At 55.3% G+C, this 13,387-nt stretch overlaps 1 protein-coding gene across 8 annotated transcripts in view; it reads left to right on the top strand.

Annotated features, from left to right (window-relative positions):
• Positions 1-13,387, top strand: part of AFDN (afadin, adherens junction formation factor) — a 99,942-nt gene that overhangs the window by 46,896 nt on the left and 39,659 nt on the right. For all 8 annotated transcript variants that reach the window (XM_075554269.1, XM_075554267.1, XM_075554270.1 and 5 more), the window contains exons 7-11: positions 879-990; positions 2,129-2,296; positions 6,779-6,873; positions 7,380-7,642; positions 13,156-13,225. In XM_075554269.1, coding sequence (XP_075410384.1) covers positions 879-990; positions 2,129-2,296; positions 6,779-6,873; positions 7,380-7,642; positions 13,156-13,225 — 708 coding nt within the window. The remainder of the gene's footprint in view (positions 1-878; positions 991-2,128; positions 2,297-6,778; positions 6,874-7,379; positions 7,643-13,155; positions 13,226-13,387) is intronic.

Raw genomic sequence — 13,387 nt, 5'->3', positions numbered from 1 at the left:
TCATTATCTGATAGGTGCTTGGTTTTATGGCTAGAGCCAACTTTTAGCGGAAAATAGATGAGACAAAAGAATAATAAATTAAAGAGAAATAAAACACTGTAAGGATAAAGAGAGCAGGCAAAGAGATGACAAGCAGCCAGAGAGCTCTGGAATCTGGGAGATGGATGTGAGTGACGGCTTGTTTCTGAGACCGGTGAAGGCCATCCCAGGTTAACGAGTGAGAGTGCGTCTCCCCCTTGTGGCGGCAGGTGCTTCAGGGGGGCCAGCACAGCGTCACGATGCCACCTAGTCCATGCAGACGCATAGTGACCCTCTGGGCTGACTGAGTGGACCTGCCCCTGGACTCCTGAGGCTGCCAGTCTGTATGGGAGCAGAAAGCCTCTTCTGCTTCCTGAGGAGCCGATGGTGGTTTCAAACTGCCAACCTTGTGGTTAGCATCTCCACTGGGACCCACTCCAAGCAGGCAGGCACTGCATGTAGTGCTGTAATGCGTCTCCCCAACCAGATGACAGCGTGAGGAAGAGAAGAGATGAGCCCTTTTTCTGTCGGTGTGGGCTGCCTCCTGAGGGACGTCCGCCAACGGGAGGGAGCCCCTGTGAAAATAGTGTGGACTTGAAGAGACGAGTTTGCTATAGTCACTCGGGAGTCAGCCCCACAGTCTGTCCGTGTAGACGTGTCTAAAACGTGTCTCTGGGGGCCAAGGAGGCAGGCAGTCGAATGGCATCTGCCCAGCTTGTCACTGGAGGTCGTGCTGACTGGTTTTAATTCTGCAGTGACTGCCGACCATGCAGGTTGAGAGCCTTCTTAGGTCGGTGTGCGCCCTGCTTGTAGCTCTGCGTGGCACACGTGGGTCAGCGTTGCTGTGTGCTGGTTTTCAGGTGATGCTGCCTCCTGGCGCTCAGCACTCTGACGAGAAAGGTGCTAAGGAGATGATCCTGGACGACGACGAATGTCCTCTACAGATCTTCCGGGAGTGGCCCAGCGACAAAGGTGCGTGTCTCCGTGGCTCCCTCCTGCTGGGTCCACCCAGCTCCTCCTTGGTGTACCCGGGGGAGCTGGCCTTGATGCTTTTGACCTTGGTGGTGACCACGTGTTGAATAACTGCTGCTGATAGGTTCCCTTGTCCCGGGCTCGGCCACTCCCCTCGGAGCCCGCCCCATTCTTGAGGGAGGATGTGGGCAGGCTGTAATGCTGCAGTTAGAAGGGCTTCTCCACTGTGTGTCTGGAAGACGACTACTGCTTGCTGGCCCCAGTAGACCCAGTGACATCTGCATGGATTGGCTGGGTGGGCAACACTGGGCTCCCAGGGCTTCAGACCTGGCATCCCCTGCGGGCGCCAGCTGACTGCTGCCCCCCAGTGGCCTTGGTGTTAACATACATATGAATGTTCACTCACACAAGGCTTTTGTTTCGTTGGGATGTTTTATAACTTATTTTAAAATACTCTTTTAGCATTTTATTCCTGGACTGTATGAAGTTAAACTTGATTCTGCTAAAGTCAAATTGCTTCAAATTCTTGGAGAGGTCAATTAATAATCAAGCTAATTAGAATGACGGTATTTAGGCAATAGGGCTTCTCAGAGGTCATGGAAAAAAGGGAATTCCAAGATCTGCATTTTTCTTGGAATGTTTGGAAGCCCCTTGCGTGTGCGTGCGCGCACACCCTCTCCCCCTCACTTCCACTCACTGCCCATTCTGATGCAGAGCCTGTGGGGCAGCATGCAGCCCGTGGGGCTGACCACTGCCACAGCTTCCTCACGAGGGACCGTCTGTGGTCAGCAGGCCCATGATGAGCTGCTGCGCCTTGGGTCCCTCAGGTGAGGATGTGGCCAATGGGCACAAAAGGTGCTGTGGGCCTTCGTCATTGAACGAAGGGCCTGTTTCCATACCTGACTTGCTGCTGCCTAGTCCCTTCTGATCCACAGCCACTCTGAGATTTTAACACAGACTACGCCTACCAGCTGCTCATTGAAAGCAGCCCTCGGGGCTTCACTGCGGGGCATCTTATCCCCCATGTAGAGGCGGTGTGGTCTCCCTGCGAAAGGTTTCTGGTGGCGTGTCAGCCAGCACCCTGGGCTTGGTACGATGTTTTTGGAGGCTGCTGCTGACCACTGTCTTGTACTTCCAGGGCTTCTCGTCTTCCAGCTGAAGAGGAGGCCACCAGACCACATCCCAAAGAAAGCCAGGAAGCAGGTAGACGGCAGGCCCCTCAAGGGGAAGGAGAGGGCCGACGGCTCCGCCTATGGCTCCACCCTGCCTCCCGAGAAGCTGCCCTACTTGGTGGAGCTGAGCCCAGGTGAGAGCCGGGGCGCCCAGCGAGAACGGGCAGGCATGAGGGCCAGTTTCACGCTGACCCGCTCTCTTCCTGCTGAGTGGCGCTGAGGAGGGGGCCCTCGGTGTGCCATTACACTGCAGACAACACACAGCTTGGGTCAGAGGAGGCTCCGTGGAAAGATCAGCACCCAGACACCAGTTTGAACACAGTGCAGAGAGAGGGGTTGCAGGGAAGGTTGGAAAGTTCGGCTCTCTTTAAAGTTGTTTTCCAAAACAATCTTAGTAAAACCGTCTGGTTAAAGTGAACAGATTAGAATTTGCTTCTCTTGGACCGATTGAATAGAAACATAATGTACATGCATGTATACGTGTGTGTGTGCATATGCATGTACTCAACCTCTTGGTGCAGCTTGAATAGACGGCTATAGCACATGAGTGTACGTGTGTGTATGTGTAGAATATGTGCACACATAGGCTCTCCAGCCATTGTGTAGTGCACGGCCACTGTGTGTAAAGACAGCGATCTTCTGGAAGCAGGCATCTGTTTGGGAATGAGGCTTGGCCGAGGGTTGTTCATGTTAGCCCTCCAGATAGTATGACCTTCGACCTCTCTAAGCCAGGCCTCTTGTCCTGAGCTGGATCTCGGCTGGAGTCACCCCCGACCGCCGACAGGTCATTTTCCCTGTGTGCTCTTTGCGCATGTGTGCAGAACTCGGCCAGTGACTGCTGTCCCCGCCCCTGCGCTCCCCCACTCCCCACTAGTTGGGAGCCCTGGCCAGGCCTGTGCTTCCCCGCGTGACGGATACGGTATATGCTGTGTGGAGGTCAGACTGGGCTCTCACAGTTGAGAGGGCTGTTTTGATGAAGTCATGGTGAGTGATACCAGCCAGGAGATGGCCGACCCACTGTGAGGTGGCCTCTGTGGTGGCCGGGACGTGGCACTGTGGCTGCAGGGAGTAACCTTTATGCCAAATCACAACGAGATGCCCCTGACTGTCTGTGAGAAATGCGCAGCCTTGTCCCTCAGCCCCTGGCTAGAGAGCTCAGTCCAGGCCCCAGGCCTGCCGCTGCACATGCACACAGCCCAGGGCATGCCAGGCACTGCGAGCTGCTCTGCAGCCATTGCAGCCACACGGAGCAAGTCATGTGCTTTCCAGCACAGAGGTTTGCAAGGATCTGTCCAAGGCACTGGGCCTGGCACGGCACGGAGAGTCCTCCCAGGATGCTTCCAAGCAGTGGCTCTTTTCCTTGTGAAGGTTGCAGAGGGTTAGTCCGCAGGGCAGATGGACCTGGGACTGGCCTGCGGGGACCCTCACCCCAGCACATGAGCCCCGCAGAGTGAGTGAGCAGAGCAGGCGGCAGTGGTTCTCATTGCCCTGGAGACAGCTGCCCCCCAGCCTTGCCTGCCCGCCCGCCCGTTCTGAGGGCTGTGGCTGTCAAAGCCAAGTCTTGTCACCTGGCCTGCTCACCGCCACCCCACCTTCTCTTTTCCTCTCTGTCAGGGGAGTCCCAAGACACCTCACAGCTGTCCCTCGCCCAACTGCTCTCTGGTAGCTCTGGTGGAGGTGTGTCCATGGGGCTGCAAGTTGTGGCTACTGGTCCGGCCTGCACTGTGCCCCCACCACGCTCTGGCAGCCTGGCATGCTGGGGCCCTCCCTCGGCTGGCCGGCCAGCACCCCCTTCCTCGCCACACTTTCACACGTGTCTGTGTCTTTTCTCTCCTCCTCCTGCGCCTGCTCTACGGCCCCCCTGCTGGCGCTGCCTGCGTCCACCCAGGGAGAGGGAGTCACTTTGCCTGCTACAGCTACCACCCTCACGAAGGTACGCTTGCTCTGCCATCTGTCCTCGCACTCACATCCTCTCCTTGCTCATCAGGCTCTGGCCCCTCTCCCGTGTTTGCACTGGGTGTGTCCTCCTGCCTTCCACCCCACCCCCAGCTTTCCCAGCAGGCTGCCTTCGTTATGGTCGGAGAGGAAGGGGAGGGGCTTGGCCTGGGGGTCTGGCATGTGAGAGGTGGCTGTAGCTGTGACCACCGCTCTCTGTGGAGAAGCCCCTGTGTCAGTGGGCCAGCGACTGCAGGACGTGGGGTGGGGTGGGGTGGGGTGGGGAAAGAAGGAGGGGGATGGCAGGAGCCTGGCAGTGAGGCACTTCCCTGTTGATCCCGGCCCCCTCACCCTCTTGCCCACCACTGCCAGGGATCTGCTTGGGCGCCCCTGAGCTCTGGCTGAGATGGTGTGTACTCCATGAAGGCCATCTGTCACTCTGGGCTGTCCTCTGACCTCCTTAAATAGCGTGGTGGTGTTGATGGTGCTTGGGGTCAGTCCCGACCCATAGCGGCCCCATCGACTGGTCCTGTGCCAGCCTTACAGCTGTGGTTCTGTTTAAGCCCATTGTTGCAGCCACTGTGTCAGTCCGTCCATCTTGCCCACTTCTCCTCACACAGACCCATGCTCATTGTCAGTTCTACCCAGCAGTGCTCCATCCAGCTGGGTATTTTGCTTCCTGTTGAGCTCTGTCTGTCGGCTTCACTGACCTTTCAGCGTCTGGGACTTGGCAGGATTTCCTCTGACCTGACCAACAGACGGGTGTTTCGTCAGAGGAGCCAGGCATGGAGTGCCTGTCCGTGCTCCCTTGCTTCGTTTGTTACCACTTTGATCTTCAGGCGTGCATACAGTGTCTGTGTTTTTAAATTGGAAGATTTTATTGCTGAAATTGCTCTTCTGGTTTTGTTTTCCCGCTTGCTTGTGAGAGAGGGGTCGTGCGGAGCTGCTATTGTGTGTGTGAGTTTGTGAGCGTCGTTCTCAGCTTGACCTCTTGTCCCGTGTTTCTTGCTAATTCAATTTGAGGGGACTTAGATTTTGGGGGGCAGTTCCCTCACTGGTCACTGCTGGTCCCTACAACATAGTCCCCCCCTTCCACTGGGACATGGCCTTGTGGTCACAGAGCAGGGGCTGGTGACCTGGGCAGCTCTCCTCGGCAGGACTGTTCTACAGGGTATCCTCAGAATCTGTGGAAGCTGCCTGGCACCTCCTTTTCCTGAAGGGTGTCTGGGGGTTCTCGCCAGATTCACAGCAGACGCTTAGCCGCTGCACCACCAGGCTCCCCAGACAACATGTACAAGCATGCAGTGGATTCTGACTCGTGGGGGCCCTGTAGGATGGGCAGGCCTGCCCTGCAGGGTTCAGAGCTTGGTCTTGTGGAGCAGCTGCTGGGTGTGAATTGCAGGCCCTGCGGCCCGCAGCCGAGTTCCCTTTCCTGTAAATATGGCCGCCTGTGAGAGCCTGGAGGGCAGTCCGGCTCTGCCTCGTGGGGTCAGTGTCATTCAGGTCCCTGGCACTCACACCGAGGGAGAGGAGGGCTTGAGGGAGGGTCCTTGGGGCCAGATGAACTACGTGTGGGGTCCCTGTTGTAAGAGGAAGAAGAGCTGGGGTGTGGCTTCCAGTGCCACTCTGTGCTGTCCACGGAGTACGTGGAAAACAGCTCTGTCCAGAAGAATGTGGTGGCCCCATCTCCCCCCCACTGCCCCCTCCCCCTCCTCCGTTTCTTCCAAATCAAACCAGGCCCTGGGTGCTGTCCCAAGGTGGAGAGAGAGCAAGAGGAACGGAGAGGAAGACCTGCCTGGGGGTCTGTCCTCGGGGGCCTGCGAGCCCTTGAACTGGAGGAAGCCGGGAGGGGAGGAAGGGGGCATGGGTTTCAGCGCCTTCCCTGGGTGGGGCCCCGGGTCCTTAGGCCCCGCTCGGCCCAGAGCCCAGGCGCAGCCAGCGTCGTCCTAACGGGCTACACGGTCGCCCTCAGCACATGTACCTGTTCATGCCCTCCTATCTGGGGGGTTTGTTTCCACCTACAGTCACTGTGTCTCATACCTCCGTTGGAGTGTGTCTCTCCATTTTCAGTGCCGAGTCTTTGCGGGGGCCTCAGGGACCTCGGCCGAATCAGAGCCTGTTGGGCACAGGGGGCCTGGTACCCACGTGTGACAAATGGTGCCCCCAAGTGATTCCCGAGCAGAACCTTCCCCCAGCAGGGGTGCAGTTTAAAGGAAAGCAGACAGCCTGGGGTCTTTGCTGGCCTCCGCTGGGCAGGGAAGCCCTCGGGGTGCCGTCCGCTGCAGAGTCTACCTGTCATGCCCTATGTGCCCCAGCAGGTGGCCCCATTCCGGAACTCGGCACAACCTGCCGTTGTCACAGTTGGCCAAGCCTGCGCTTGTAGGATGCAGTGTGCAGGAGGAGGAACCACTGAGAACAGCCAGGGCACCCCTCTGGGAGACCCACTCTTTTCCTCTCTGAGCTTAGAGTCCTGTGAGTGAGGGGGTGGGTGGAAACATCCCGGACAGCAGAGACAGACAGCACACGCACCTGTTCCTCACTTGGCGAGTTCTGTGTCATGTTTGCTAACGCACATGACATCCAGTGGGAGCAGTTGGAAAGCCACCCAGAGGAAGTGGGCCTTGCCGTGTCACTGCCTATGGTCTCGGCCCATGGCCCAGCTTTGCTCTCCTCCTCTCCAGATGGCTCCGATTCCAGGGACAAGCCAAAGCTCTACCGCCTGCAGCTGAGTGTCACTGAGGTGGGAACAGAGAGGTTTGAGGACAACTCCATCCAGGTGAGTGTCCCTGCCTGTGTGTATGGGGGTGGGGGTGGGGTCCGCTGGGCGGAACTTTCCTTCCCTGTGACCTGGCCCTGATCAGACAGCGTGCAGACAGGCCTACGGTGTGCACTGCAGTCCGGGGGTTGGAAGTGGGGGCCCGAGCTCGGGAGGGAGGAGGGCAGATGGTACTCTCCAAGGTGAGGTGCCGGGCTCCACGATCCCCACACCAGGTGCGCAGTCCTGGCCCTCTGAGACTATGTCCCAGCTAACTAGAATAGCCTTTTAAAAGTGACTGCCTGCTTTTTAATGGACAAGGGAGATATGCCTGAAGTCAAGCCACTGGGTGATAGAAATAAATTGCTTTATTTTTCATGCTGAATTCGTTTGATACAACTGGGAGATAGACACATGTGTATGCACATGTGCTCACAAACAGCCTCTCTGGGGCTCCAGCGAGGCTCACCATGGAGGTCTGAGACAGCGGTGGGCACTTGGGGTGACATCACTCTGATCCCCTGCAGCTCTTTGGCCCTGGCATCCAACCCCATCACTGTGACCTCACAAACATGGACGGCGTGGTGACTGTGACACCCAGGAGCATGGATGCTGAGACGTACGTGGAAGGCCAGCGCCTCTCAGAGACGACCATGCTGCAGAGCGGCATGAAGGTCCAGTTCGGGTCGCTGCATGTGTTCAAGTTTGTGGATCCAGGCCAGGACCAGGCTCTGACCAAGAGAACCGTGGACGGGAGCCTGGTGGCCCGCGGCCCCAGGCACAAACAGGGGTGGGTAACCACGGCTGCCATGTCAGCCTCCTCCCTGAGGAACTGCAACCGGGGACAGGTGGCGTCATCCCCTTGTGGCGTGCTTTGTGCTCTGGCTGCAGTTCTGCCTGCTTTGAACTGGTTCTGGGGGAAGAAAGACCTTTGAATGAACCATTCTAAAGTGGAAGCTCTGGCCTTGGCATGACTAGCTGTGAGCTGGTGTCTTAAACACACTTCATTTGCTTCTTGTGTGCCTGTGTGCCTAGCATGGGCTCCTGGCTACACACATTCCTTGTGGGCCTGGGGTCTCAGAAGCTTCTGCTTCCCCACCCCCCCACCCCCCGCCCCAACCCAATTCTGACACCAGGCATTTTGAGGACTCCAGCTAGTGCCTCTCAGGGGATGGCTGTGGAAGAAGCCCCTCAGGTCATGACTGACACAGGCGCAGCTTTCAGCAGTGTCTTTCCCTCCCTGGAGGGGTTGATCTGGCAGGAACCCCTGTGGTCCCCAGCCCCTCTCCCCTCTCAGGGCTGAGGCACCTGCATGCCTCCTCTTGGCAGGGCTGGCCGGTGAGGCCTGGCGCCTCTGTCCCTGAGCTCCTCTCCTCGTTTCCTTGGCCTGGGGCATGCTCAGGGTCCCCTCCTCATCAGTTTTCCTCTTCCTTCCGGGTGAAGAAGAGCACGCCGGCCCCACGGACTTGCCCGAGTGACTGTAGTCCCTGCCTGGCATGTGTCACCATGCCTGATGCCTGCAGGCCCCGTTTGTGTGTGGGGCATGCCTCTGTGGGAGTGCACACAGTGCCGGCCGGTACCCTCTGTCCTCTCAGGGTGGGAGGGAGTAGTGAGGTCTCCTGCTCTGAGAGCGGTGGATGCAGTGGGTGGCGACGTGCTGCCTGCTTTCCTGTCCATAAGGGTGCAGGCGTCTTGCATTCTTGCTGGACTCTAGAGTTCTTCCATTGGCATCATTGGTAGGATGGACCTTTTGAATTTTGTTTTCATGTCCAACTGAGAGCAATTTCTGAGTAACTCAGCCCTTTATTTTCTAGTACCGATTCAGAGCCTGAGAGGCCAGTGTGACCCTCTGCTCTCCTGGTTGGGTATCCTGAGTCACCTGGCATGTGGCTCACCCGTTCCCAGGTTCCAGAGTAAGTGGGCCGCCTCCCCCATAGGGGGAGCTCTGACAGCACTGAAGAACACCGCCTGAGCTGATACAGTCCACACGTCTGTCCACTCACGTCATTCAGTGCTGTCTGCCAACACTAATTCACAGCCCCCCATGGGACAGGGCAGAACTGCTGACCTTTGCACTGCAGTGCAACTCAGAACCACTCCCACCCTGGCTTCTCACAGTCCCTGCCGGCCCCTGGTCAAACTGGACTTAGGGGGAAATATAAGGACTTGGTAAGGTGGTGGCTAAGTGTGGTCTGCTGGGACGCTCATGCTCAGTGGACTCATGATGACCACGGTCCCATCCCTGTTCTGCCCATAGGTCCCATCCCTGTTCTGCCCATACGGGGAGCACGTGAGGTGAGGGAGGCCAGCATTGTCAGCCCACAGGTTCCTGTTAGGCCACAGCCAGTCCCCAAAACATTGTCTGTGCTCAGTTTCTTCGTGCCGTGTGTTCCAGCTTGTAGAGCCCTGAACTACCGAGCAGCGCACCTGCCTCATGCCGCCCTCACTCTGCCCTGCGCGATCCCGTTGTTGAGGCGGCTGTGTTTGTCCCTGTCACTTAGGGCGCCTTCTTGGTGCTGGGCCCTCGACTGGCGGTGAGGACCTGGTAATGCGTTGCGTAACCTCTGCTTTCTCCGGTGGAATTGTGTGGTCAGCTGCATCCCAAGGTGATGTCTTGTCCTAGTGACGGAGAGTGGTGCCTGTGGACTTGCCTTTCTCAATATGAAGCGATGTGAACTCTTACATCCTTCCCATGCTTCATTCTGTCAGAGATCTTAAATACAAGTTCAGCGTTCCCATAAAATCCATCGCCAGTGAGTTGTTTCTGACTCCTGGGGACTCCTGAGGAGAGAGAAACTGCTCCTTAGCCTGGATCTGTAAAAGTAGGCTCTGCCTCCTTTTTCTGCCAGAGAGGGGCTGCTGAAATCCATCCATCCACCTTCCGCTGGCAGCTCCGAGCTTAAATGTACTGCACCTCCAGGGCTCTGTTGGCATTACCATCCTGCTGTGAAATTAGACTTTCTTTTTTAAGACTCTGTAATGAAAAGAGATTTAATCCCTTTCCATTGTCTGGTTGTGTAGAGGGCAGTCTTCCCAAGTGCGTCTTGGTCTCCATGAGCCACAGTCTCCCCGACCACCAAGGCTCCCCTTAGTTGAGCTTGGTGGCAGGCCAGGACCAACGGCTGCTCACATGCCCTCCGTGTGTGCTTACGGACTGGAGCTCATCCCGGTCAGTGCACGCCTCATGGTAGGAGAGGGCGCCTTCTCTTTTCATAGTGGTGAGTTTAGAAGTCTGGATATTTCGAGACATTCTACAATTCTGTCTGTGGCGCCTGCTGTTAGGTGCCGCCAAGTCCACTTTGCCTCAGAGCAGCCCTGACTGTACCCCAGTCCTGCGCCATCTTCACAACTGTTCTTTATGTCTGCAGCCACTGGCAGTCCATGTCTGGGAGCTCTTGCCCTTATGCTGCTCCCCTTCTCCCCCCGCGCACAGTGCCCTTTCCCAGGCACTGCCCTGTCCTGATGGAGGTGAGACCGCATGTCGTTGTCACTGCCGAGGAGCGTTCTGGCTGTCCGTCAGCTGATGGTGCTCTCCCTCTTCTCTGCCAGCACCACTGCTCAGCTGCGTTTCTCGTCTGGGTGTGTATGGACATGCCTGTGCCTGGCACCCTTTAGTCCTCCCAGTGACACCTGCGCTCTGCCACAGTGTCAGCCAGCCTCTGGCAGCAGATGTCCCCGATGCGATGCATCCTTTGAGCAGTGGTGGTGGATCCAAGCAAGATGAAAGCCCTGACTGCAGTCTGCTCTGTCATGATGCTACCTATTGGTCCAATCGGGAAGATTTGGGTTTTCTTCACATTGACTTGTGATCCGTCTTGAAGGCTGCAAATGCTCCCAAGTCCTTTACACTTTCAGCAAGCCAAGGCATGAGTATCTCACAGATTTTACTAGCCTTTCTGTAACCCGAATTCCGTGTTCTGCATGTCACCTAGCTTCTCTGATGATTTGCACAACCTGGAGGTTAAATCACTGGTGAGACAAGACAATGCTGATGCCTTCCTGATTTTAAACCATATAATATGTCCTTGTTCTGTTCAAGTGACTGCCTCTTGCTACGTATACAGGTTCCATATGAGTACAAGGAAAGTGCTCTGGAATGCCCATTCTTCCCAGTGTTATTCAGAGTTTGTTATCCATACAGTCGAATGCCTTTGCATAATTAACAAAATACAAGCAAGCAAAGAAAACACTCTGCTTTCAGTCAAGATCCATCTGACATCAGACATAAGGTCCCTGTTGCCATTTTCTCTACTGGGTACTCTGGCAGCTTCCTGATAATGTACTGCTGCAGCCGTGGTTGAAAAGCCTTCAACAAAGTTTTTGTTGTATGTGATATTAGTGATAATGCTTGATCACTTCTGCATTCTGTGGGGTTACCTTTTGTGTTAGTCCGGGTGGACTAGAGAAACAAGTGCATAGACACTCATGTGCATAAGAAGGAGCTTTGTGTAACAAGGCAGTTGAATATTGAGAAAACATCCCAGTCCAGTCCAGATCAAGTCTGTAAATTCTATATTAGCCCATATGATACCAATCTATGAAGTCCTCTTCAGACTCAGGAAACACATTCAATGATGCTGAATGCAGGAAGATTACAGGCTAGTGGCTGGGGAGGTCTCGTGGATCCAGTGGTGGTGTAAGCATTTCAGAGCTGGCAGGGGACTCCACATGGCTCCTCTGGCTCCAGGGCTCTGGCTGCATCTGTTTAGCCCCGCCAGGCCTACCGTCAGTAATGTCTCACAGGGAGCGAGCTATTTATCTTTTTAGCACCTCCAAATGAGGTCATCAAGCTGTGACCTGATCGACACACGGAAATCTCAAATTGACAACAGATTATGTAATTACCATACCTTTCTTTGGAATGGGCACAGATAGGACTCTCTTTCAGTCACTTGGCCAGGTAGCTGCCTTCCCACCTTCTTGGCATAGGTGCGTGAGTGAGCGTCAGCTCATGGGAACATCTCGGTGGGTAGTCCACCAGTCCCCAGAGCCTTGTTTTTAGTCAGTGCCCTGCTTTCACTTGAAGTTCTCCCTTCAGTACCACATCTGTTGACTCTCTGTTGTTACCTCTTGAAATGATTCTTTGTGGAGCAGTTTGCTGTGTTTGACGCTATATTCATTCTATCTTATTTTGATGCTTCCTGTCTGGTTCAGTATTTTGCATAAAGAATCCTTTAATATTGCAACTCAGAACTTTTAATTTTTCCTTCAATTCTTTACACTTGAACTGAGCTGAGCGTGCTTCTCCTTTTGAGTTTCCTAGCCCCAGGTCGTTGCACACTTCATGATAATGCGCTGTCTTCCTGAGCTGCCCTTCGAAATGTTCTCTGTGGCTTTTTGACATCGTCCTTTCTTCCCGTTGCTCTCGCTGCTCCACTATCAGCAGCGAGTTTGAAAGTCTCTTCTGACACCCACTCTGATCTCTTCTCTTTATCCTCTCTTTTTAATGGCCTTTTGCTTTCTCCTTGTGTGATGCCCTCCCAGAGCCCTTCAGGTCTCCTGTCATCCTGCTCAGTGAGCCCGATCTGCCCTTGCTTTGCTCCCTGCATTCAGGGGCTCGGCTCGAGACCGTATTTGGTTCTGGTGGACTTGCTTCCATTCCTCTCCACTGCAACCTGAACTTACACAGGGGCAGTTGATGGCCTGGTCCATTCAGGCCATGGCCTCATTTGGCTGCTGAAACTGAGCTTGTCCCTCATCTTCCCCACAGATGTAGTCAGTTTGATTCCTGTGTATTCCATCTGGCGAGGTCCGTGTGTACAGTCGCTGTTTGTGTTGTTAAAAAAGGTATTTGCAATGGAGAAGTTGTTGGTCTTATAAATCCTATCCTATTTTATACTCTGTGTGAGCTGGGCTAATTCCTGGTGTGGTTTTACTGTATTCGTTTCTCTCTCTTAACTTATGTCGTGACACTCAGGTAGTTTAGAACCACTGTACAATTGCCTTTCTAAGGGGTAGGTAGCTTAGCTCTTGTTTCTGCCTCTCGATGTGGTGGCTGTTGTTTCCGGCCTGTACTTCATCCGCTTGCAGTCCTGGTGGCTTGGTCTCTACACTGCACCCTCGCGTGTGCGCACGGCCTCTGTAGTACTGTTTTTACAAGGCAGACCCTTGAGCATGCCCTCACCCCAGCTGGGAATGTTCATGAAGCCCAGGAGAGACTTGTTGCTGTTCCCCGAGCACGTGTGCAGCAAACAAAGCCCTTCTCCCTGTCTAGTGAGCCTGGGGAGATTTAACCCCCGAGTCCAAGAGGCTCTGCCTTAATCTTTAAGCCTCAGTAAACTCGGTGTTTCTTTTACCCCACAGAATCGTCCAAGAGACTACGTTTGACCTGGAAGGAGATGTGCATAGTGGAACAGCATTACCAGCCAGCAAGGTAGCTATGTGCATGTCACCTGAGCGGGCTGGCTGCTGGCCATTGGGGGACCCTGATCTGAGCCCGGAAAGCCCCTTTGCAAGAGCTCCCTCTCGTGGTCAGGCCTTGCGTAGGGTGTCCTCGTCTGGGAGGGGCCCCAGGACAACCCTTCCTGCAGACCGT

Source organism: Tenrec ecaudatus, chromosome 7 (genome assembly GCF_050624435.1).
Source record: "Tenrec ecaudatus isolate mTenEca1 chromosome 7, mTenEca1.hap1, whole genome shotgun sequence".
Lineage (NCBI taxonomy): Eukaryota > Metazoa > Chordata > Mammalia > Afrosoricida > Tenrecidae > Tenrec > Tenrec ecaudatus.
Note: the sequence above shows the minus strand (reverse complement) of the source record. Positions and strands in the feature narration are given on the sequence as shown.